The sequence below is a fragment of the Carya illinoinensis genome, chromosome 16 (assembly GCF_018687715.1).
Source record: "Carya illinoinensis cultivar Pawnee chromosome 16, C.illinoinensisPawnee_v1, whole genome shotgun sequence".
Taxonomy (NCBI): domain Eukaryota; kingdom Viridiplantae; phylum Streptophyta; class Magnoliopsida; order Fagales; family Juglandaceae; genus Carya; species Carya illinoinensis.
Window position 1 is genome coordinate 28096767 of NC_056767.1, and position 26021 is coordinate 28122787.

The 26021-nt window shown below is 39.0% G+C and overlaps 1 protein-coding gene across 1 annotated transcript; it reads right to left on the reverse strand.

Moving 5' to 3' along the window:
- Positions 1 to 1070: 1070 nt before the first annotated feature.
- LOC122298612 lies at positions 1071 to 2024 on the reverse strand. Its single transcript, XM_043108434.1, has 3 exons — positions 1920 to 2024; positions 1740 to 1835; positions 1071 to 1648 (listed from the first exon to the last, which is right to left on the reverse strand). The coding sequence occupies exons 1-3, from the start codon at positions 2016 to 2018 to the stop codon at positions 1454 to 1456; spliced, it is 390 nt and encodes a 129-aa protein (XP_042964368.1). The 5' UTR covers positions 2019 to 2024; the 3' UTR covers positions 1071 to 1453.
- Positions 2025 to 26021: the final 23997 nt, after the last annotated feature.

Here is a 26021-nt window from a genome sequence, read left to right on the forward strand (position 1 = left end):
GCAAATCGTGCAGTTAATTGGCTGCTGTGTTTATAGTGTTTGCTATAGTTGAATTACAATCTATAGCCTTTAGATTATCATTCGTGAACCAATTCCCAAAAGAAGGAGCCCAATGAAAATTTGCTACAATCAATGCAATCTCCTAAAAACCCATTCACATGAGCTCTATACTAAGACTTACCATCTACCATACTAATTATATTTGGGATTAGTATAAACCCTCATACTAACGGGGAACCAAAATTGTTTTCCTATCATTGACCCACTGTTCAATTGGGCCTTTATATCTAATTATTTACATGTATCAATACTTAAGACTGCTGATTACCAATCGTTATTAACATCGTTACCACACCTAAGCATGGACACTATAATTGTGTTACACAGCTATTTTAGGAAAGGTGAGACACATTTAAATTCGCACTAAGCAGAACATATAGCTGTGATATATTCCAAGGACATACTCAGACCAGTGTCCTGACCTAAGTGCATTAGAGTTAGAGAGCCCCAGTTTCTTACTTAACATATAAAATAACATGTGAAGTTCCTTATCTTCTAACTAGTTAGTGTGAATTCCAAGACTGCACCTTATCTAATACCCTCTGTTTAGTTTATTAAAACCTGAATTAGAGGTTTAGGCAATTGAGGGTGTGTGTGAATATAGATATTGACTTGTGGATATTAATCTGGTAGTTCTCTTGCAAATTTAGATTTTGCAACTACTTTTATTTATTTCCCTTACTATTGAAGAAATACACCCCTAGAAAGTACCTATTTCCCTGGTAAGGTGCTTTATCATGAAACCAGTTCACTGCAACCAACATCCTCCATCCATGTGCACTGAAATCAATCTTCTCATTCTGCTAACCTGTATTTTTCAAAAGAGTTTAATCAGCATTTATGATTAAGTATTTGCAGCCTTACACACATAATCTGAAATTAAACATTATCCATCATAACTCGAATTAATTTCAGTACTTACCCATCATTCTCTTAGTAACAACTCATCAAAAATATAGGCCATCATTTTACTTTTCCTGTTGCAGTTGTTAATACATATCCACCCTAACTATAGTTGCATACGTTACCAAAATATCCTAAGTAATGACATAAGTCCATGGCCAACACATATCTACAAGGACATTTAACCCCTATCCACCAAAAAATGGCCATGTCAAACTGGCCCTCCACAAAAATTAACCCCACAAATGTTAGCCATCCACAAAAAAGTGCCCAATGATCTTAGAAAACTAATCATCTCTCTGAGTCTCTCTATGAGCCTCACTACCATCAGGTAAGTCAGTGTTCCGATAGCTCATTAAGAGCTTCTCATGTTCTGAGAAATTCTTTCTCAACTCTGCAATATCACCCAGCATGGAGTCTAGTTTTGCCTTGTACATTTTTGCCTCAATCTTGTTCTATGCATTCTCCACATTTCTGCCTCAATCTTGTTCTATGCATTCTCCTCCGACAGACGAATATATGCCCTACTATTCTTCATTGAAGGAGATGGGTCCGGAATCACCATGTGACCCCTCCCTACTGCATATCCAGGTCTGTTTCCCAATACCTCTTTGAACACACTCTCAGCTGCCTCTTCAATATCCTCCTCAGATTCCTTTTCAGCTAACCTCTCCATCATAAGATTCTGGAAAATTCAATACATGAAAAATGACTCGCCAGGTTAAACACCCTCACCAAACCATTTAAAAATAAACTAAAATTAGGAACTCTCTTACGTAATTATGTTCAGTGGCTGCGTTGATCCATTTACCCTTCCGGGTTGACCAATGTGTTTGCCTATAGAAGGCAACCATGTTCAGTGCTGCCTCCCGCTGAAACACACAATTGAGCTCAAAAGTTAGATACATATTTGACTCATTAACTGATTATGTTATACCCCTTGCTTAATTACAAACCTTCTCCTTTAAAATGCGTATAAAGGATTTGCGGCCACCAGCATGCTTGACCTTCAATTTAGATCTATTTGAACTGTTTCTCATGGACTTCTCCTGCATGAGAAACAATTAATTAGTATTTAATTTATAAATACTGCCTTACTCGAATTTTATATTAGGCAAACACCATTAGGGTTCAAACCTAATGGTCAACAGGATATATGTAAGATCATTTTCTGACTAAGAGTCATTTTAACTAACTATGTTAATGCATCTCTATAAATTCCCAAACTGGTCTACCTTGAATGCTGCACTTGCCCAGTATTCACATAGCTTTTCCCATACGTTCTTCTCCACCTTGTCCGTCCCACCACGTAGGGCCTCTTGATGTGATGCATATTTTAAATAAATTTTATGTAGTACATAATGATAAGTATTGTACTTATCTGCCAAATGCGTGGAAACCATCTCACGATGGTTGTCTCTACTCCAGTCAAGAACAAAATCTGCCTGTGAGATATACAAAAATAGACCTACGTTATATATAGAACTCTACACAGTGTATTTACGCCAACTGACATTGGTATACCAGCTTTTTAAGTTTGTTATCAATAGGTAAAAAGACCTACCCTAACACGGTCTATCAGCTCTGTCTTCTCGTCTTCAGGTACACGACTCCAACTAGCATGCCTCATGTCGGCATGTATTTTAATTATCTCCGTTGGTCGTCCAGTGAATAAGCATGCATTCTCACAAGATGGCCCCCGATAACCATCTTGTATAACCAGAGGTATCTTACCTACTTTCCTCATTCTTTCAAATAGCGTGCCCTTCGCTGGCCCTCGACCTCTTTTCTTAGTAGGTGGTTCTATATCAAGACATCAATTTGAGTGTAAATTCAATCAATATATTTCAATTATTACTGCCCAAGTGCACACTAACAACCTTGTATCTACACATGTTGATTGTAGTTACCAATACGTTATTTGCTCAAGCACATAACGTAGATATTTGTGTGCCTTACCTGTGTTAGGGACAACACCCTCTTCAACTTCTTCTCCACCCAATGCCCCTTCTGTCCCCGCCCCTCCTACATCCTCAGTTGAATCATCTGGTTCCAGCTCATCCCGCAACATGGTTCTCGGATCCGGTGCCTCTAGTTTTCGCTCTTGGCTGCGGCATATCTCAGCCCTTCCATGTCTGACTCGCCCCCCGCAAAACTTTATTGATCTCCTCATCTTTGGCTGTGTTGGTGGCTGGAAATTCCTACTGCTTCTTTTGCCTGCAAACAGGAAAAAGATTGCTTTGTGAAACAAAATTGACATTATTTTTACCTCTCTTAAGCATGTTACTGGTAGAGGAAGGTTGACATTTATCTAGCTGGTGGCATTATAATTTACACCTATCTTTTATGGCCAGATAAATCACATCAGAACCTTGGACCTTATTGTCCTATTTTTAACCCCATCACGTAGGGCTTTCCCTAATTCAAACTGGCCAAGGAACACCGAGAAAGGGGATCCCATGGAATTAAAATAACACATCTTAGGGAGTTTGCTTTCAGACTTAGCCTTATGTTACCTTGAAATACTTTAGGCCCAGGAACCATCATCCCCGTGAATAGATTCAAACAATGCATACTAATTGCATTGTTAATATTAACGGATTTCACAACCATTTCCTAAGGGTTTTTATCTCTAACCAAACATATATACTACAGTATTGATATTACCAGTTGTTATACTACATTGGAGTCAGTAGTTTGATCTTTAGCAAATGGTGACTTCTGCATTGCAGTATTGCAACAGCCTTCCTGTAGGTTTGTTTTAGTAATACATCCATCTTATAGGAATAGTATAAGCTTTACATGTCTAATAGTATACATGTAAACTAGAATCTGTGGTAACGGCTTCTAATTATGAACATATGAGAGGACCCTGATCAGAGCCAACATCCCAGCCTAACCTGGCGATGCCTTTCTCGCTCCTTAGTATGGAATTGAACACCATTCATTATGCATCCTGCATAAGATGTAACCATCGGTTCTGGTCCATATGCTAATGCATATAACTCATCAGAAATCGTCGTTGGAGCCACTGCACGTTTCTCTCGAATCTATGGTTGAAATGGACAGAAAAAGGAAAATCAGATTTTTTTTCCCAAATTATTATTTTAAATCAATAATATTACAAAATGTAGCTATATAAAGAAATAAACAGGAGATAAAATCTTACGCGTGCTCTAAACCACGCGTGAAATTGACTCTGGTGCCTACGGTCGATGTTATGAGGGTCCTCTTCTTTCATCTTCTTATAGTGATCCCTGTGAAGCTCAACATGGAATTGTTACATTGGAGACTAGTAAAATTAGATACCCATTACTAAAGTTAGTAATTCAAGATTGATGTACTTACTCAATGTATTGCTCAACCTCTGGGCAATTATTTAGTATATACCATTGGGCCTTGACCATTAGTGTGTCGGCTAATTTATGTGAGTACGCAGTCCCCAATGGCCTAACCTTTGTGAGAAAACAGATAAACTTACAACATTTCCCGACTCAGGCGACTCAATGGGTACATCAGTATTGCGTTCCTCTCGATTATATTTAGTTGCTATATCATGAAGGTACATAGAGCAAAATGTGAGGCACTCGAGATGCACATATGCCTTAGTAATTGAGCCTTCAGGCCTTGCTCTGTTTCGGACGTACCGCTTGAACTTTCCTAAATACCTCTCAAAAGGATACATCCATCTATATTGCACGGGTCCTGCTAGTAGAGCCTCTTTTGGCAAGTGAATAGAAAGGTGTACCATGATATCAAAAAAAGCTGGAGGAAAAATCATTTCTAGTTTGCACAGAATGATGGGAATATTAGCTTGAAGGCGATGAAACACTGATAGGTTCAAAGTTCGGCAACATAATTCTTTGAAGAATGCACTCAACTCTATTAAGGCTTGACGCACATCGGCCAGTAAGAACCCACCTATAACAACTGGCAATAGTTGTTGCATAAAGACATGACAGTCATGACTCTTCATTCCACTGATCTTTCCCTCGCTAGCATTGACACACCGGGCAATATTCGATGCAAACCCATCAGGGAATTTCACTTTTGACAACCATGCACAAAAAGCCATTCGCTCATTTAAATTTAACATTTAGCAACCAAGACCCATTCTCTCAGACTCGCCATCATGTTGTAAATGCAATTCTTTCCTTATTCCAAGATTTGCCAAATCCCTGTGCGCATTGGCAGAGTCTTTAGTTTTTCCTTCAATGTTCAACAAAGTTCCCAACACATTATCGCATATGTTTTTTTCAATATGCATTACGTCCAGGTTATGTCTCAAACACAAGGATAACCAGTAGGGAAGCTCAAAAAATATGAATTTTTTTGTCCAGTTTAGATGATTGGGAGTTCGTTTCCTCTTTGAAGAACATTTACCAAACTGAAAATGTAACAGCTGACTTAATTGTTCTAGCAATTCCTCTCCCTCGACCCTTGATGGTTGGAGTTGGTGCTCTTCATACCCATTAAAAGCATTTTTCTTGCGTCTCCAAATGTGATCTAGGGGCAACCATTGTCGATGACCCATATAGCAATGTTTGCGGCCATATACCAACCATTGAGAATTTGTGTCAGATGTACAATACGGGCATGCCAACTTGCCCTTTGTGCTCAAATCGGAAAGATTGGCATATGCGGGGAAGTCATTGATAGTCCAAAGTAGAGCTGCATGCAACTTAAAGTCTTGCCCACTATACGCATCATAGGTACGAATACCCTCTACTCATAACTCCTTCAACTCTTCAAGGAGAGGACGCAAGAACACATCAATATCATTACCTGGTGACTTTGGGTCAGGGATTAGCAACGATAACATAGTGTATGGATCTTTCATGCATGCCTAAGGCGGCAAGTTGTAAGGCACAAGAAGGACCTGCCAAATGCTGTACGGCCTACTCATGTTATTGAATGGGTTAAACCCATCACTTGCCAAACCAAGTCTAACATTTCTCGGATCTTCGAAAAACCTCTCATGTTTGTTATCAAAGTCCTTCCAAACCCTAGAATCTGATGGATGTCGCATGCATGTAGGATCTTCAACACGGCCCTCTACATGCCATCTCATGGCCTGGGCTGTCTTCTTTGACATATAAAGCCTCTGCAATCATGGCTTCAGGGGGAAATATCGGAGAACTTTTTTTGGTAACCTTCGTTGGTGAAGTGTGCTTTGTTCCCACCTAGAAGCTTTACATTTAGGACATTCATCTAATGATGCATTTTCCTTCCAAAACAGGACACAATCATTTGGACAGACGTGTATCTTCTCGTAACTAAACCCCAATCCACGCTCCAAGCGACGGGCATCGTTATATGAGTCAGGGAAAGAGGCCTCTGGAAATGCCTCTTGCAATAGCTTTATGACCATATCGAATGACTTCACGGTCCAATTGCCAATGCTCTTTATGTGAAGAAGCTTGACGATGAATGATAACTTTGAGAACTTAGTACATGAAGGATAAAGTGGGTGTCGTGCATCAGATACCAACTCCTCGAAATTAAAGTTAGTTCGACCATCAAAGGTCTGATCTTGATCATCTGCCTCTATGTATCCCTCATCAGTAGAATGATGATCCATATAGGACCCATGGCGGATGTCATCAAACATCTCTTCTAGATCATCAATATAATCATAGTTAGCCAATGTATTAGCTTCTTCATCGGCAGAGAGTGCAGCAGAAAGGAAAGGGTCATCTTCTCCATGGAATATCCATTCCGTATAAGTTGGATCAATACCTCTGAAGAACAAATGATCCTCGACTATACGAATGGAGTGGAAAGCTCTATTCCGACATCTTCTGCATGGACACCTAATCTGATCAGTGTTAGGAGTGTGGGCTAACACCATAGAGAGGAATTGTCTAACCCCTTCAGCATACTCAGTGGAATGCAATCTATCTTCAATATGCATCCAAGCCTTATCCATCTTATGAAGCTACCAGGTAGTAGAAAAGAGTATGTTAGTGTTGTAATTTGAAATGGGTGTGCATGGAATAAGCTGGTCCAACTTTCAATAGTTGGACCAGCATAATTGGACAGATTTCAATAAAACTACCCAAATGCCTGGATCTAAATAGGTAGCCGACATTAAATAGCATTAATCAGTTTATAGTTGGATTTATTAAGGTGAAAGAGCAAATAACTGAATAAATACACGCTCTTGGCTGGTTGTGCAGTGCAGGTACTATATGGGAACAGGTTAATTGGCACAGTAGTGATCAAAAGAAGGTGTTAAAAAATGACTTAGGTTTGTGTTCTAACAGGAAATATGAACTATCTAACAGGATATATGAACTATCTAACAGGACCCCCTTTTAGTGTGTTCTAATAGGAAATATGAACTATCTAAAATCCCATTCACAATACTCGAATTGAAATGTACCTTATCAGCATACAAATAACATTTAAGGTACATGGAGAGTAGAATGCTCTGTTTCGGGCAGATTTATGTTTCCAGAAATTATAGGACAGTAAAAAGACCAACTTTTTGTGTTGTGTACATGATGAATCAACATGGGAGGAATGATGGTTCTCATGGTGAAATGGTCCGGAATCACCCGGACAGAATGCGTTGAATGTTGAAACACACAACCAGATGGCAAAAGGGAGTGTAAATAAATTGAGCCAAAATGACACACTTTTAATAGTTAGGCCGAAATTTTTTGGATATCTCATATAATTGGGCGACTTGTGCCTTATCTTGTTATATAATATATATAATATATATATTATATAACAAGATGGTTGTATATATAAGTTGAATCAAAATTTTCCTAAAATATATGCCAAGGACATAAAGAGATTTTCTGTGACAAGATCATTGAGAAATTCTCTTCCTGTGTTGCACTATTTGAATAACGATTGTTTTTTCCAGTCCTAGTGATAACAACTATCAATTATAACCTGCCTTCAGTGATATGAAGGAAGGTTGAATAAAATCATGGTCTGATAATCACTGGTTATCTATAAGTCACAATTGGACTTATAGATAACTAGTGAATACAAGGCTGATTTCCAGGCAATGTAAATGAATGTAAATACAAATATACCATCCATATCTGCGTTATATTCAAGTAAAGGGAAGAAGTAGCTACACAGTATTGTATTTGTTAATGACGCATCAGAGTCAAAATAACTCAGAATATTGCTGATGTAGTAGTTGTATATATAATTGGTTACTACCAGAAATTGGTAATAGCTAACGCTGTAAAGTGGTAATGTGTGTATGCCTCTGTAGCATTTCCAAATATTTGATATAAACCTAATGAATTATCATTCATCTGCAGGCTGCATGCATGCATAGAAACTGTTCAGAGAAAGCATTTCAAGTACACCACAGAAAATGTTATTACCTGGCCATTTAAATCAAAAAACCCAGATATCAGGAAAACCCATTGCCATAAGTTGTCTAGCCAAAATGTATCCCAAGCCAGTATATGTCTAATATAAAAATTACCTGGTTGGTTAGAAATAACAGGTAAATACTTCTTATGGCTTTTAATACGGGCTGATTGAGTTGGTAGCTTGCTAGATATGGCATAGGGCAAGTTATGGACAAATAAATAAATGTCCACATGTAAGGCATCTGGACATTATATACCATGGTCTCATTTAAGCTCCTTCAATGAGTGGTAGGGCGACATGAGAGAATCTCACAAGTATGGTTCCAGCCAGTGTTCAAAAGGTCAGACTCATTGAAGGAGGTAAGGGCTAACACTCTTAAGGACATGACAGGAGACACTGAGACAATTACAGTATATTGTTAAACTAGTTCATTATAGTCTGAAATTAGCACTAAATAAGATTTAGGTAATTCGAATATTCAGGGATAGTTTTGCAAATATATCTATATATGGTCATCTGTATATATATATATATATATATAGATATATAAGTATATATAGATATACTACTAACAAATATAGTATGGGATGGGAGATAGTGAGTGTTTATAGCCATCCACAAAAAAAAGAAAAAGACAGTGAGGTGTTTGTAAAACAAAGAAATTTTGACAAGTACTATAGCCAATAGCTAGCTAATAGTGGTACAACAATGCAACCATATCCCAGCCCTGGTTGGAAATTAACATACAAACTATAACTAAGTTATGATCAGACTCTGAAGTAAATATGCATTAGAGTTATGTTCTGTTAATCACATGAATGGTAGGCTGCTTTCATCAGGAACACCTATCTAGCAACATAAGCTAGAAGGAGATGAGTTTCATTATATCCTACCGCTGAGACAGAAAATAGAGGTTGATATATAGACTACTGGGACCAGATGAAGCAGATTATTAATATACAATCAGTTGAAAACCAAACATAAAATTAAAAGCCATTAGACTGCATATGCACTACAGTCCCATATTAACCCTTATCAGATAGGGAATGCAAACCCTATCTGATAATCTTGTACATAAAATTAAGTTTCTCTATCTATCTTTCATTTAGGAATCCCAAACGTGACTGGCAAATCTCACTGGTGGCATCAGTTAACTATATAAATCCACAAAAATAAGCAAATAATGAGTAAGGCACACTTCCCTTTTGATCAAGAAAGATGGTGTAAATATGATTCATATGCAGTCCAATAGTCTAAACCAGTTCACTACAATGACGGCAAGAGAGAACAGAAGTCAAAAATTATTTCATAGACTAGCATTCTCTATGAGATTTTTATATCTAACATCGTTATTAAGCAGTCTATATGACATATGATAGAGACTTAGCAAATAAAGACATGAGGAAACTTGCACCAAATTTAAGGCAGTATATAAACTTTCACATCCCATTCTGACTAACCTGTGCTCTAATAACATCACTTTTTCTTGTATAGGAGATAAATTATCGAACGAAAATATTAGAACTCTCAGCTTCGTGGGCAGACCAATTGGTAGATTTCAAAAGAAGCTGTAAACTTCACCAAAAAGAGTTAAGCTTTTTGCCTGCTGCTCATCCAACTGCAACTACGAAATTGGCTACTGATGCAGTGTGAATTTCCCGACCATTCCAACTGACAGCCTACAAAAATAGAGGGCTTTATCAAATCTAGGAAAGTTAGATACATCATTAGAGCCGAACTGGTTATTTAATATACTGCAATTGAAATATCCTTTCCTTCTATGGACCATGAAGGAAAGGATTATATATTTACAGGGCAGGACCAATTCAATGAGATGTATTAATATAATTGCCTAATTCATGGAAAACATTAAACTAATCGCAGGGCAAACAAGGGATTGCAAATATTCAGACCAATATCCCCGACCCAACAAGCTAAGTCATAGAAGGCAATGCTGACATAGATTGAGTTTGTTCTATAGCCAAAATCTTTAAATGTTCAATTTGGAATTGGACCTTTAAAGAAAGCTATGCCTTGGAAATCACCTCTATCTGAGTTTTTAAGTTGGCTAGCGTTATACCACCACAACAACATCTTTCATAGCTTCATTCTTAATTGAAAGCTGGACCCAATCGTTATAATTCTCAGTAGGGCTTCGATAAATTTTTGGTAACTGGTCTGGCACAGGACGGGTAAGAAATTGAAGCCCAATTTTAATATTTAACATCAAATTCACAAAGTATTTTTCAGATATAATATTCAGGAGGAATATTATGCAGCCCTGGTAAAAATAAATTCATACCATTCATTCTACCTCTAGAAGCATGAAAAATGAAGTCTAAACTCGAATAATAACAGATGATGAAACACTAACAACCTTTACATCTCTATTACTGTTAAATTTTCACCATACATCTAAGCATGGGTACAGAACCATTTCAACTTAACAATTCCCACCAAAAGTTAGGAGCTGGAGGACTCGTGTAACGCCCCCAAGTCCCTTCTATAGTTGGTGGAGGAGGCATGATAGAGGTAAAACCGTATTGGTATAGGTGCAAGGTTCATCAAAACTCACATTGGTTAGTTACAAGGTGTAACAACAGATTATGATGATTATGGAGTACTTCTGCCTACGACCTGGTATGCAAGCTTTATGAAGTGTAAATAAGGCTACATTTGACATTGCTTGGGTCATTGCAATTGTATTAGGGCTAGTTTCCTAAAAACATGTGGCGTTAGGCACTCAATGCAACATAAGAACTATAGAGATTTGAATAAAGTCCTCTGCATCCTACATTAGAACTATAGAGATTTGAATAAATTCATCGATTTTCACTTAAATTCTCCCACTATTTAAACTCTAAATTATTTATGAAAATTAAAGTGCATGAAAAACATTTTTACTCAATAAAAACTAAGCCATGTAAAATATGTCTCCAACTAAATATGCACTTAACATAATCCTAACTCAAAACAAATCAAATTTCAATTAAGAGCATCCTTAATGGATTAGCTAAAGCTAAAGGAAATTTTTTATGTATGTGAGATGAATTTAACTTTTAACTATTTCATTTACATAAGTCTCCACATTGGAATAACTATTTTTCTTTATATAACAATAAAATAATATAAGATGAATTTGGCTTGGATTATTCATATCAAATTCTAAGATTAGATTATCCATTTATTCATTATATAGTAATGAGTAATTAATAATTAAAAAAAATTTAATTTTTTAAATTATTAATTTATTTATTTTATCATATTTTATCATTCTATATATTATATATTAATTAGTAATCATATTCTAAACAAAAAATAGAAGGTCTGGTATCGTGCATTAATAGTTACTTAGAAAATATAGACATTTACTTGAAAGTTATTAATTTAATTACTTGAAGCCGTGCCCCCTAAATATCACTTGGTAAATATTATTTTCGTTCAATTTGAAAGTAGACAAGAAAGAAGAGAGAGAAATAAATAATAAAATATACATTAGGTATATCCACAATGACTAATAAATTTGAAAATAATTTTAGTATTTACTGTAGTAAAAATCTAAATATTTAAATTTTAAGTAATGATATTTTGGGATGTAATAACTAATATGGGGTGTAGCTATTTTCATAGCGTATGTGTTGAATTTAACTTTTTGAAGATGTTCTAAAGGCTGTGTAAATGACAGGCTGCTCTTAGAATAAGTCCAATCAAAATGAGGCCCAACGTAAATTCACAAGTTATTATTTTTTAAAAAGAAAATCTATTCTGTTTGGCAACTAATGAGGGCATCATCGTAATTACCAATAAAAAGGAACGAAGGCTGCGGCGGGCCTTACCGAGGAAGGAAAATGCGGCGGAGACTCGGACGGAGCTGGGCCGCTAAGGTGGTTATGCCGGCGATCTTGGCGTTTGAGCACTCAGAGAGAGAGAGAGAGAGAGATATTGTGGAGAGAGGAAGATACCCGAAAGAGAGCTTCCTAGTTTCAGTCGTTTGAGGCACTGGCTCCACTCCGATCTGTACAGGATTTCTTCACGGTGGCTCTGAGGTGGAGCAATGGTGGTTTTCCATGACGGGCACGGCGACGTGGGCGGGTAAACAGTCCCGATGCTCCATAATCACCCTGTATGTGCTCTGTTTTTGTGGTGTACGACAGGGGTTGCTGGTGGAGCAAACGTTTAGTGCAATGACGGGGACTCATGCATGGTGGTTCTACTGCGGGTTGCGGCATGGCAAGGGCTGAGGTGTGCGTGTTTCAGGGAGGATCGGTGCAACTGGTTTGGTGGCTAGGCTGTGGTGGAGGAAACAGAGGCCGTGAGTGTGGCTTTTGGGGTGATTTCCATGGCTTTTGTCTGCGATGGCGTTGATGCGGTAGAGTGTTGTTAAAGACAGGCTTGTTGGGTTCTTGCTGCAAGTTGTTGTGTAAGGCAGTGGCTTGGTGGTCCGACTGGGTGGCCTGTGGCCGAGCTGTGGCGTCGGTTTTATGTGAAGGAAGGGGCTCACAACGTGGAGGTTTGTTAAGGAAATAGTCGGAAATCCTGTTGACAGCAAAGACTAAATCAATCCGCCCATAATCTGTGCAATCTGCAATATTTTGACTGAATTAATTTGCACAAAGTCTTACGGGATCTGCAATATTGTTTGGAAAACTTACCTTATGTAGTGCCTCAATATATTCCTCTGATGCAAATTAGCCGTTGTAAATTTATTACACTAGGACAGATTGTTACCATATTTGTATACTCTGCTTATTGACAATTGTATACTCTGCATGTTGACAAAAATTTAAAAGGCACCACATCTCGCTGCAGAAATTAACGGGAGAGTTTTCCAATATTCATGTCTTGTTTTATGGTATCAAGAGCTTAATAGTGACCCGTCTTTTTTTTACCGATCCAGAAATATGGCCTCACCCCCTTCCAACTCAATCAACCCAGTTAGCATCCATAGTCTCGTTACTGTCAAGCTCACAAAAGACAACTACCTCCTATGGAAAACACAAATCGTCCCATATCTTCGCGGCCAACGCTTATTCAGCTTCGTTGATGGCACAAACTCCAGTCCCTCACCAACTATTCCCAACCCTGAAGCTGAAAAGTCCACCACTGCTCCACTCACAATACCTATTAGAGCATGTACACCAGCTGTAGAGGAGCACGTCTCACAGGCCACGTCTACTGCATACCCTCAACCGAATGTCTCCTCTGATGGTTGCCCTCAACAAAATGCCACAACCTCCTCTGCACCTCATACGGAATAACAAAAGAACCCTCTAGAATTATTCTCTTGTAAATGATTTCTGCTATAAATATGAGCACTATTGTATTGAGGATGTATGGAAAACAAAATACACTTCATTCGGAATATACACTTTCTCTGATGTATTTTTACGAGCATCTGCTATACACTTTCCTTTACTCTGTTTTCAACATGGTATCGAGAGCCACATAGGGCTAACACCCATCTTTTTTTTTCCGATCATCATGGCACCACCTAAGTCTAACTCTCCAAATCCTTCCATCACAAACTCAGCTGCCCAATCCATCACCATCAAACTTTCTTCCGAAAATTACCTTCTTTGGCATGCACAGATCACCACCTTCCTCCGTGGCAACCAATTGTTTGGTTATGTCGACGGCTCTATCCCAGCACCTCCCCCTTCCATCGATGATGCTCCCAATCCGAACTACCACTCCTGGCTCACTCAAGACCAACTCATCATGTCGGCAATCTATTCTTCTCTTACCGAAAATGTTCTCTCTCAAATTCTTGATTGTCCGACCTCTAAGCAAATCTGGGATACACTTCATAATCTGTATTCTGCTCAATCAACAGCCCATCTAATGACCACGAAATTCCAACTTGCTACCCTCAAAAAAGGATCCGATTCGGTCTCCACTTATTTTCACAAGGCAAAAGCACTCTCGGCATCTCTCAATGCCGCCGGTCACCCTCTCCCAGAATCCGAATTTATCATCTACCTTTTAACTGGTCTTGGGTCGGATTTCGAGTCTGTAGTGTCCTCAATCACTACACGACCTGAGCCTCTTTCCATTTCTCAGGTTTATAGTTTTCTTGTCAACCATGAGTCTCGTCTTGCACACCAGACACAGTCTCTTCTCAATCATTCGTTTCAGGCTAACTTCACTACTACCCGTGGTCCCTCTTCTTCTCCTCATAATTTTACTCCTAACCGAAGCCGTGGTCGTGGCTATCGGCGTGGACGAGGTGGTCGAACACTTCCCTCTTCTTCCCCAAATTTCTTTTCCTCTTCTCCGAATAATCGCCCCATCTGTCAACTTTGTAATCGCATTGGTCACACTGTAGTCTCCTGTTACCATCGTTTTGATCATGCATATCAGTCTCCTCCTCCCTCCTCTCTCTCGGCTAACTTCACAAATTTTCCAAATAATTCTACTTCCTCCACTTCTTGGTTTCCAGATACCGCTGCCTCCACTCACTTCACATCTGATTTTTCTAAACTTAATCTGGAATCATCTGCTTATCAAGGTCCAGATCAAGTGACTATTGGCGATGGCTCATCTCTTGCTATACAAAACACTGGCTCAGGCTTACTTCCCACCCCCTCTGGCAATTTTCTTCTCCGTCAATTACTCCATGTTCCTTTAATTTCTCGAAATTTATTATCTGTCCGACAATTTTGTTTAGATAATTCTGTTTTCTTTGAATTTAACTCTTCTAGTTTTTTTGTGAAGGATTTGCATTCCCAGGAAGTACTGCTTCAGGGCCCCGTTAAAAATGGCTTGTATGTCCTTCCAACTGATGTCAAGAATGTCAATCTTCCTTCACAACATGCTCTCATTGGTGAAAGGACCTCATCTTCTACATGGCATGCTCGTCTTGGACATCCCTCTCCTCGGATCACCTCCTTTACCATACGACATCACAATCTTCCAGTCTCATCCATGTCAACTTCATTACCCTGCTCGGCATGTCTTCAAGCCAAGTCTCATGCCCTTCCTCATCCATCCTCACCTTCTCAATCTCAATTTCCTTTTCAATTATTATTTTTAGATGTATGGGGACCTGCGCCTGTGCTATCCTCCAATGGTTTTAGATTTTATCTCTCTATTGTTGATGATTTTACGAAGTATGTTTGGCTCTTTCCGTTGTATGTCAAGTCCGATGTTTCTAAAATCTTTCTCCACTATGTTCAATTTGTCAAGAATACTTTTTCAAAAAATATCATAGCTGTTCAATCCGACTGGGGTGGTGAATTCCGCCCCTTTCATACTATTTTACAAACTTTAGGCATTTCTCATAGAATTTCTTGTCCTTACTCTCATGCACAAAATGGTAGCATCGAAAGGCGTCATCGCCATATTGTCGAAACTGGGCTCTCTCTTTTAGCCCAGTCTTCCGTACCCATTAAATACTGGGTTGATGCTTTTCAAACTGCAGTTTTTCTCATTAATAGAATGCCTACACCTATCCTCCGCTATCTTTCTCCTTTTCAAACCCTTTTTAATTCACCTCCAGATTACAATTTTTTACGAGTTTTTGGTTCGGCCTGTTGGCCTAACCTTCGTCCCTTCAATCATCATAAATTAGACATGAGATCTAAACTCTGTGTTTTTCTAGGCTACACTCTTGATCACAAAGGGTATAATTGCTTGCATGTGTCATCCGGTCGTATTTACATATCCCGTGATGTACGATTTGATGAAACTTCTTTTCCTTTCGCCTCTACTCACACACTGCCTACACAGCCCTCTCTTCCTTCATTAAATCCTCAGGCCGAACCCCTCACTCCAACCCAGCCCGCTGCTTCCTCGCATGATCATCCTTCCTCTACTTCTATTCGGCCTCTTCCTAGCTCCAGCCCAGCCCCCGAGCCCACCAGCTTTCAGCCTACCTCATCCCTTATCCTTTCTCCTACTCCGGCCCACGAGCCCACGCTCACAAACCCTAACTCTGAATCTTCCTCTTCTCCCGAACACTTACCTTCTGCGCCGTCCTCTCCTCCCATCCTTCCAACGCCTCTTCCTTCATCACAGACCACTTTCTTGCCAAATAATCCCTCAATCGGTTTCGATCACTCTACCCCCTCTCTCATCAATTCCCATCCCATGATCACTCGGTCCAAACACCACATCACTCGGCCTCTCCAACGTCACGACGGAACTATCCTATGGCCTCCACCAAAATCACCGAATCTTCATGCTTCCCTAACCACACACTCCTCCATTCCCGATGAGCCCTCCTCCTACTCCGAAGCCTCAAAATTTTCTGTCTGGCGTATGGCCATGGCCAGCGAATTTGAAGCACTTCTCAGAAACGAAACCTGGTCTCTCGTCCCCCCTCATCCCTCTCAAAATCTTCTTGGCTCAAAATGGGTTCTTAAAACCAAACGACTTGCTGATGGGACCATTGAACGGCGCAAGGCTCGCCTTGTTGCCAAGGGTTTTCATCAACAAGCCGGCCTTGATTATTCTGAGACCTTTAGTCCGGTTGTTAAGCCTGTCACTATACGTATTTTGCTCTCTCTTGCAGTATCTCGGAATTGGCCTCTTCATCAGTTGGATATACAGAACGCATTTTTACACGGGGACTTGCAAGAAGATGTCTTCATGCAGCAACCTAATGGGTTTGTTCATTCTGATTTTCCTCATTATGTTTGTAAATTAAAAAAATCCATCTATGGCTTGAAACAAGCCCCTAGGGCTTGGTTTGCTAAACTTAGTTCGAAATTAATATCACTTGGTTTTCATGCTTCCGTTTCTGACTCATCTCTTTTTATTCTTACATCTGCCACTGCTTCTGTTTATGTTTTAATCTATGTTGATGATATAGTAGTGACAGCTTCTGATTCCTCTCTCATTACTGATTTTATTTCATCCCTGTCCTCATCATTTCCTGTCAAAGATCTCGGCTCACTACATTTTTTCTCGGCTCACTACATTTTTTCTTAGGCATTCATGTTCACCGCACGGCTCAGGGTATTTTCTTATCTCAGTCTCGTTACATTTCTGATTTATTAAGAAAGACTAATATGCATGACTCGAAACCAGTGTCCACACCATTGTCCACATCTGATAAACTTTCTGCACTTGATGGACCCTCTTTCGAAGATCCCCAACTTTATCGCAGTATTGTTGGTAGGCTTCAATACCTATCTTTCACTCGTCCAGACCTCTCATATGCAGTCAATAAAGTCTGCCAATACATGCACTGTCCTCGTCAATCCCACTGGAAAGCTGTCAAACGCATATTGCGTTATCTCAAACTCACTGTCTCCCTTGGTCTTTTCCTTTCTTTTGTCTCTTCCCTCAAACTTACAGCCTTTTCAGATGCTGATTGGGCTGGTTGCCTGGATGATCGGAAATCGACTGGTGGATTTTGTATTTACTTTGGTTCTCATCTTGTGTCTTGGGGTTCCAAGAAACAACCTACAATAGCTCGATCTTCAACTGAAGCAGAATATAAATCAGTTGCAAATACTGCTTGTGAAATCTTATGGATACAAGCTCTCTTAAAAGAATTAGGAATTTTTTTGTCTGAAGCACCTCACTTGTTATGTGATAATATTGGTGCAACTTATCTCTCGGCTAATCCTGTTCTACACTCACGCACTAAACATGTAGATCTTGATTATCACTTTGTGCGTGATCGTGTTGCCAACAAAACCCTCACTGTTTCTTTTGTCTCAAGTAAAGAACAAATTGCAGATATTTTTACTAAGCCACTCTCCTCGGCACGCTTTGCACTTTTACGATCCAACCTCACCATTTTATCAGTGCCGCTTGTCTCGCGGGGGGATATTAGAGCATGTACACCAGCTGTAGAGGAGCACGTCTCACAGGCCACGTCTACTGCATACCCTCAACCGAATGTCTCCTCTGATGGTTGCCCTCAACAAAATGCCACAACCTCCTCTGCACCTCATACGGAATAACAAAAGAACCCTCTAGAATTATTCTCTTGTAAATGATTTCTGCTATAAATATGAGCACTATTGTATTGAGGATGTATGGAAAACAAAATACACTTCATTCGGAATATACACTTTCTCTGATGTATTTTTACGAGCATCTGCTATACACTTTCCTTTACTCTGTTTTCAACAATACCCAATCCAAAGTACATTACCTGGTATGATCAAGATCAAGTTGTTCTTAGCACCTTGGTGTCCTCATTGTCTGAAGGCATCTTGGCACAAATGGTAGGACTTTCTACTGCTAGAGAAGTCTAGGCTGCACTTGAAAAAATGTTTGCTTCCCATTCTTCTGCCCGAGCCATTCAAACTCGGCAATTATTGGCCTCCACAAAGAAAGGTAACTTGTCCATTTTCGATTACTTTCCAAAAATGAAGTCTTACTCGGACAACTTGGCTGCCATTGGTCAGCCTCTCCAAAGCCATGAATTTACTGCTTATCTTCTTGGAGGTCTTGATTCCTCATATGATGCGATTGTTACTTCCATTTCCACTCAAATAGATAAAATGTCCACGGAAGAGATGTTTAACCACCTTCTTGCTTTTAAGTTACGGATTGAACAACAACAATCTACTCTAGAAACAACCATTGGCTCGGTGAATGTTGCTACTCGCAATGACAATCGCTCTCGGGGTGGAAAATCCCAACCACAGCAACAAAGTTCATCACAACAAAATTCCAACTCCAATTATAGAGGACGGGGGACGTGGCAACCGTGGATGTGGCTCATCACAGCACTCCTCCAATCCGAGACCCACATGTCAAGTATGTGGCAAGAATGGCCACACTGCAATACAATGCCATTACCGTTTTGATCATGCCTACCAAGGTACTCCTCCCAATATGGCAGCATACTTGACCTCACTATCCTCAACAACGGATGCCAATTGGTACCCAGATATTGGCTCCACCAATCAACTCACAAATGATTTCATCAATCTCACAGTGAACTCTGAGCTTTACCTTGGAAATGATCAAATTCATGTCGGCGACGGGGCAGGTTTGCCTATCAAAAACATTAGTTCTGCCACTCTCTCTACACCGACTCACTCATTTTATTTAAATCAGTTGTTACATGTACCACAGATAAAAAAAAAAAATAATAATTTAATTTCTGTGAGTCAATTTACAAGTGACAATAATGTATATCTTGAGTTTCACTCCTCTTCTTTTTTGATGAAGGACAAGGCAACGGGGACAATTCTTCTACACGGCAAAACTAAAGACGGGCTCTACACATTCCCTTCCTCCATCCCTCCTACAAGATCTCATCAAACCTACTTGTCTCAACGTGCTTCTCTTGATGTGTGGCATTGTCGAATGGGCCACCCCTCCTATCATTCGTCATCTTATCTCTAAGTTTTCTTTACCTATTTCATCAAATAAAATTGCGGGTGTGTGTTCCGCATGTCAACAAGGAAAGAGTTATCGTCTTCCTTTTTCTAATTCTCAATCAATTTCGAATTCACCTCTTGAGTTAATTTTCTTTGATATTTGGGGACCATCTCCCATTATGTTTACTAATGGAAATAAATACTATGTGTCATTTGTTGATCACTTTAGCAAATTTACATGGTTATATCCAATTCCAAACAAATTCAATGTCATGCAAATATTTTGTTCATTCCAAAAACTTATGGAACGTCAATTTAATTGCAAAATAAAATCTGTGCAAACTGATTAAGGTGGAGAGTTTTCAACTCTTCACAATTACTTTGCAAAAATTGGTATCCAACACCGGATTACCTGTCCCCATACATCACAATAAAACGGGTCCGTTGAACGGAAGTACCGTCATGTGGTTGAAACCGGTCTATCCCTTTTATCTCGTAGTAGTGTCCCTCACACTTATTATGGCTACATACCTCATTAATCGGCTTCCCACAATCCCTCTTGGAATCTCACATTTTGAAAAACTCTACAAACATGCCCTCGACTTTTCAACTCTAAAAGTTTTTGGTTGAGCTTGTTTTCCTTATCTCCTCCCTTTTAACCGCCACAAACTTGATTTTCGATCAAAAAAGTGTGTTTTCATTGGCTTTAGCAACATGCACCGTGGCTTCAAATGCCTTGATACATGTACTGGAAAAATTTTTGTATCTCAGCATGTTATTTTTGACGAAAATTCATTCCCATTTGCAAGCTCACAAAACATGCCCAACCAGCCAAATATCATGTCCCACCAAACTGTTAACCTTCCATTCCCTCTACTCAAATATGACATGTCCTCACCATTTCAAAATGATATTTCCACCTCCTACAATCCACTAAATCCAACGTCATCGTTTTCCCCAGCATCTCCACCTCATTCACGCCACATGCCACCATCTCTCATATCGTCTCCATCTGTGTCTTCGTCTCCAGAAGTCCCTCCAAATTCATCTATACCCACCATCAACGTACTCCAGACCGCACGGTTTCTAGAAGATGCCGCTGCTGCAGAACACCCAGACCCTCACACTCATCAAATGAGAATTTGCTCCAAAAATAACATTGTGAAACCAAAGGCATACACTGACGGCACAGTTAGATACCTGCTGCCACAGTCCTTTCTTGTTGTAGGTACCGTTCCAGAGTCTTCATCCTGCTACACAGAGGCTTGTAAACACAGTGAATGGAGGGCAGCCATGGATGCAGAATTTACGGCTCTAATGAAAAACGACACTTGGTCATTAGTACCTGCAAAACCAAGCATAAATATAGTTGGCTCTAAATGGATTTTCAAATCCAAACACAAGTCCGACGGTTCTCTGGAACGCCGGAAAGCCCGACTGGTTTCCAAAGGGTACCATCAACAACCAAGCATCGACTTTGAGGACACTTTCAACCCAGTGATTAAGCCTACCACCATCCGCCTAGTGTTGAGCTGTGCTATCTCCAAGCGGTGGCCAATCCATCAAATAGACATCCAAAATGCATTCCTCCATGGGAACTTATCTGAGAAGGTTTACATGCACCAACCCCTTGGCTATGTGCATCCTAATTTTTCCAATCATATATATCAACTACACAAAGCACTATACGGGCTGAAACAAGCCCCTCGGGCTTGGTACCATTGGTTGCAAGAGCATCTCTTATCTCTCGGCTTCATCAACTCCAGCTTCGATACATCACTTTTCATCTACAGAAAAGGTTCGACTACATTATTTGTGTTAGTCTATGTAGACGACATTTTAATTACTGGCTCGAGTGCACAAGCTATTTAACAACTTATTTCAAACCTCAGCATTGAATTTGCCGTGAAAGATTTGGGGGGCACAAGTTTCTTTCTGGGTATTGAAGCCCAACATGTGGCCGAGGGACTCCTTTTGTCACAAAGTCCATATGTGTACAACTTGCTTCAACGTACAAAAATGCTTGCAGCAACGCCAGTGTCGTCACCAATGTCTTCCTCACAAAAATTATCACTCTTCTCGAGTGCACCATATGAAGACGCCGCAAATTACAGGAGTGTCATGGGCGGATTACAGTACCTCTCATTGACACGTCCTAACATTTCATTTGCAGTCAATCAGGCTTGTCAATTTATGCACAAGACCAGAGAGGAACATTGGACAGCTGTGAAACAGATTCTATGGAGCCTAAAATTCACCATCAACTATGGACTCCTCATTCGGCCAAGCCCGTCGATTCAACTTTCCATTTACTCTGATGCCGATTGGGCAGGATGTTCGGATGATCGAAAGTAGGGGTGCCAAATCGTGTCAACGGGTCGTGTTCGCGTCGTGTCAAAGCATGCACATTACAGTTAATGGGTCAACACGAACACGACCCGTTAAGGATTTCGTGTCAAAATATTCAATATGAACACGACATGTTAAGATAACGGGTCAACACGACACGACACGATAGGACCCGTTAGCAAATATAAATTAAATTGATACGATATGACACGATACGACCCGACACGATATGACCCATTAACAAAATAAATTAAATTAACACGACACGACCTGTTTCAACCCATTAGTGACATGTTTAATCTGATTGATAAACTAACAAGAAGTCTAAAATTAAAATCCAAATAATAAAAATATCAACATTAAAATCCTAAAAATGTCCGGATGATCGGAATTCGGAAGTCAACCTCTGGCTTTTGTATTTATTTTGGGGATAACTTAGTCTCTTGGAGTTCAAAGAAACAACCAACTGTGGCTCGCTCAAGCACTGAAGCCGAGTACCGAGCAGTTGCACATGCAACAATCGAGTCACTTTGGTTACGGTCACTAATGCGTGAACTTGGGATTTTTCTATCTCAGAAGACGATACTTTGGTGCGACAACATCGGAGCCACATATCTTGCCACCAACCCGGTCTTCCATGCACGTACGAAACATGTGGAAATTGATTACCACTTTGTTCAGGAAAAAGTTCAACAAAAGACACTGGAGGTTCGATTTATTTCAAGCAAAGACCAGCTAGCCGATGGACTGACTAAACCATTAGTCTCAACCAGATTTGTGCTTCTCCGATCCAAGCTTAGCGTGCGTCCGTCCCTCCACGATGAGCTTGCAGGGGTGTGTTAAGGAAATAGTCGGAAATCCTGTTGACAGCAAAGACTAAATCAGTCTGCCCATAATCTGTGCAATCTGCAATATTTTGACTGAATCAATTTTCCACAAGTCTTACGGGATCTGCAATATTGTTTGGAAAGGTTACCTTATTTAGTGCCTCAATATATTCCTTTGATGTAAATTAGCCGTTGTAAATTTATTACACTAGGACAGATTGTTACCATATTTGTATACTCTGCTTATTGACAATTGTATACTCTGTATGTTGACAAATATATAAAAGGCACCACCTCTCACTGACAGAAATTAACGAGAGAGTTTTCCAATATTCATGTCTTGTTTTAAGGTTCTACCTGTGGAGGACACCGAAGGCCATTCTCGCAATGCAGCGGCTTGCTTTCTTGGGGGTTTTTGTTCCGTGCAACAGGGTTGAGGAGAGGAGGCTATGGGTGGTTGCTCGGATTTTGGTGATGGTGGCAGGGTGCTAGGGGGGCCGAAAGGTTGCTGTTGGGAAGTGGTTCAAGTAGCTGGTGGTTGTGTGGATTTCTCGTGCGCTGAGGTGGTGACCATGAAGAGGTGCAGTGGCTCTTCTAGAGCGGTTTGGTCGGGGGCTGAGGTGGGGTGGTTTATCTGGGTTTGGCTTCCAACGAAAGGTGGTGGTGATGGTATATGGTGGAGGGAGGGGCTGTGAGGAGACTGTGCGCAAAGTCGTGAGACGTGGGTCTTCATGGTGGGAGAAACTGTTGAGCGTGAAATGTGATCTAAGTTTATGGTCATTTAGACGCTGTTGGAAACCTGATGAAAGAGGAGGGATAAATCAACGTGTATGGGTTACGCACGTGTGTAAGGCAGTGCTTTCGGCTTTAATATATGCTAAAAGATAAAGAATATCATGCACGAAAATTTATAATAATAACTACTTCATATATTTATATATATATATATATATATATATATATATATATAAAAGATATGCTGTTTATTACGTGCATGCCTGAGATTGAGATTGAGGAGATATAAAGCTGAGGTATTAATTCGATCCACCAGTTTGTTATATTGAACAGAACGAATGAATTATTTACATTTAATTAATTATCACAATATATTACTATATATATGTATGTACATATCTCTTCAATGTTTCCTTCGTAATATTTTCATATAAATACATAATAGACAGTAACAGAAATAATAAATTGCATACCTCTTGTTATGGTAATTAAAGAACGAGCAAGAGTCTAAAGAAAAACTCACTTAAAAGAGAAAGAAATATTTGAGTAGGAAGAGAATCTTTTGACCTATATGTTTTTTTTTTTATTTGGATTACTCTATTGATGGTGTACACGGGCCCTTCATTTATAGACTAGGTTAGGGACCCTCTAACAGAGTTAGACTTGAACTATTTCTCCCATTAAGGAATATGATATGGCTTATCTATTATGAGTTGATAAAAAATGAAACTCTTAACACTCATGTTTAAATTAAATTAAATTTCTTAATAGATAAAATCTTCACGAATTTCTTAGGCAATAGGATCACTCTAATAGAACCCAAACATTCTCCCACTTGACTCTCATGTCACACAAGTTTCCATATAGGGTGATAGAAAAATAAATATGGCCAAATATTGTTTATTTTAGTTATAGAATAATCCCACTCAGATAAAGAATATCATACACGAATCATGGCGGTAAAGCCTTTATAAAGTCAAGTGATCCATTCCATGTATCACATGTACAATATTGGCCCCTTAAATAAGTACTATATGAGCAAATAACTTTATGAATGAACTTCCAATAAGTCATTCAGGTCCTACTTTTCATTATCCTCATGGATAAAAATAATATGCACAAAACAACTTTATTCTCCAAAATAAAACCAAAATAAATATTGTATGTCTATAGACCAAATAAAGAGAAACTAAACATAAAATAAGTTGACAAGTCCCATATTGTTCACATGACATTTTAATTGCAGTACTGGTAAGCTTTTGGTCATGAGATCTGCAATCATCAACTTAGTATTTATGTGCTCAATAAACACATCATTCCTCTTAATTCTCTCTCTAACACAGAGGTACTTGATGTCAATATGCTTACTTCTGCTATTGCTTTTATTGTTCTTGGAGAAGAAAACGGCAACAGTACTATCACAGAAGATCTTTAGTGGCCTATCTACTAAATCAACAATCTTAAGACCATTAAAGAAATTCCTCAACCCTAATGCCTATGTAGTAGCTTCATAGAGTTTCATTTTTGACCAACTAGTAACAGATAAGCTCTATTATATTCCTTGATGGGAGGAATAGTTTAAGTTTAATTCTGTTAGAGAGTCCCTAGCCTAGCCTATAAATAAAAGGTCTGTATACACCATCAGTATGGTAATTAAAAAAAAAAAAAGAAAAAAAGGCAAAGGCAAGAATATTCTCTTTTTGCTCAAATATTAATTTTGTCTTTATGTGATTTTTCTTTTAAACACTTGCTCGTTCTTGAATCACCATGGCAAGAGATATGCAATTTATTATTTCCGCTATTGTCTATTTTGTAGTTTGTATGAAAATATTACATGTGGTATTAGAGCCAAGTTCATTCATGTTGATTCAGATTTTTGAGATATATATATTTTCTCGTCTGAGCATGAAAATCTAATATTATTGTGTTTTCTTTGGGAGATCACATTTGGTTTAATGAGAAATTTTATGGCCTTTTGTTGTGGGAGTGAGGGTACATATAGTCTAAGTAGGTTCTGTCTAGGAGATTGGGTTTTAAGTCGGACCAATATGACTCATCCAATTTTTCTTGGGAACCTTGAAGTTCTGTTTAGGAAAAAAAAAATCTTTTTTGGAAATTTATTTAGTTGTATTATTCATTTTTACAGTAAAACTCATCAAGACATTGACGAGTGCTGATTAAGGCTATGGGCCTATTTTGAAGTTATAATTTATTAGCCTTATTATTATTAAGCCGTTAGGCCTCTAACAATTTTGTTGGCCTTATTAGGCCTTTAACGAGTTTTAAACCTTTTCTGATGGGCTATGTGCTCACTAAGTATTGATCCATACAGAACAATTTTGACTAGCTCAAATTGTAGGAATAAAATATTAATTTATCATTTTTTTAAAACAATGGATTTTATTCCTAAGCTTGTTTTTGGATTGTTTGTTCTTTGTATTAATTTTTGGTCGATTAATATATATTATTTTTCCTATGGTAAGATGCTAGAGGTTATGATTATTTCAAATAT

Excerpts from the sequence above, each read along its gene's own strand:
- LOC122298612 (XM_043108434.1), bottom strand. The coding sequence starts at position 2,018 with ATGCAGGAGAAGTCCATGAGAAACAGTTCAAATAGATCTAAATTGAAG. Across the intron at positions 1,836-1,919 it reads TACGCATTTTAAAGGAGAAG|CGGGAGGCAGCACTGAACAT; the intron begins GTTTGTAATTAA and ends TGTGTGTTTCAG. Across the intron at positions 1,649-1,739 it reads CAGCCACTGAACATAATTAC|AATCTTATGATGGAGAGGTT; the intron begins GTAAGAGAGTTC and ends TGAATTTTCCAG.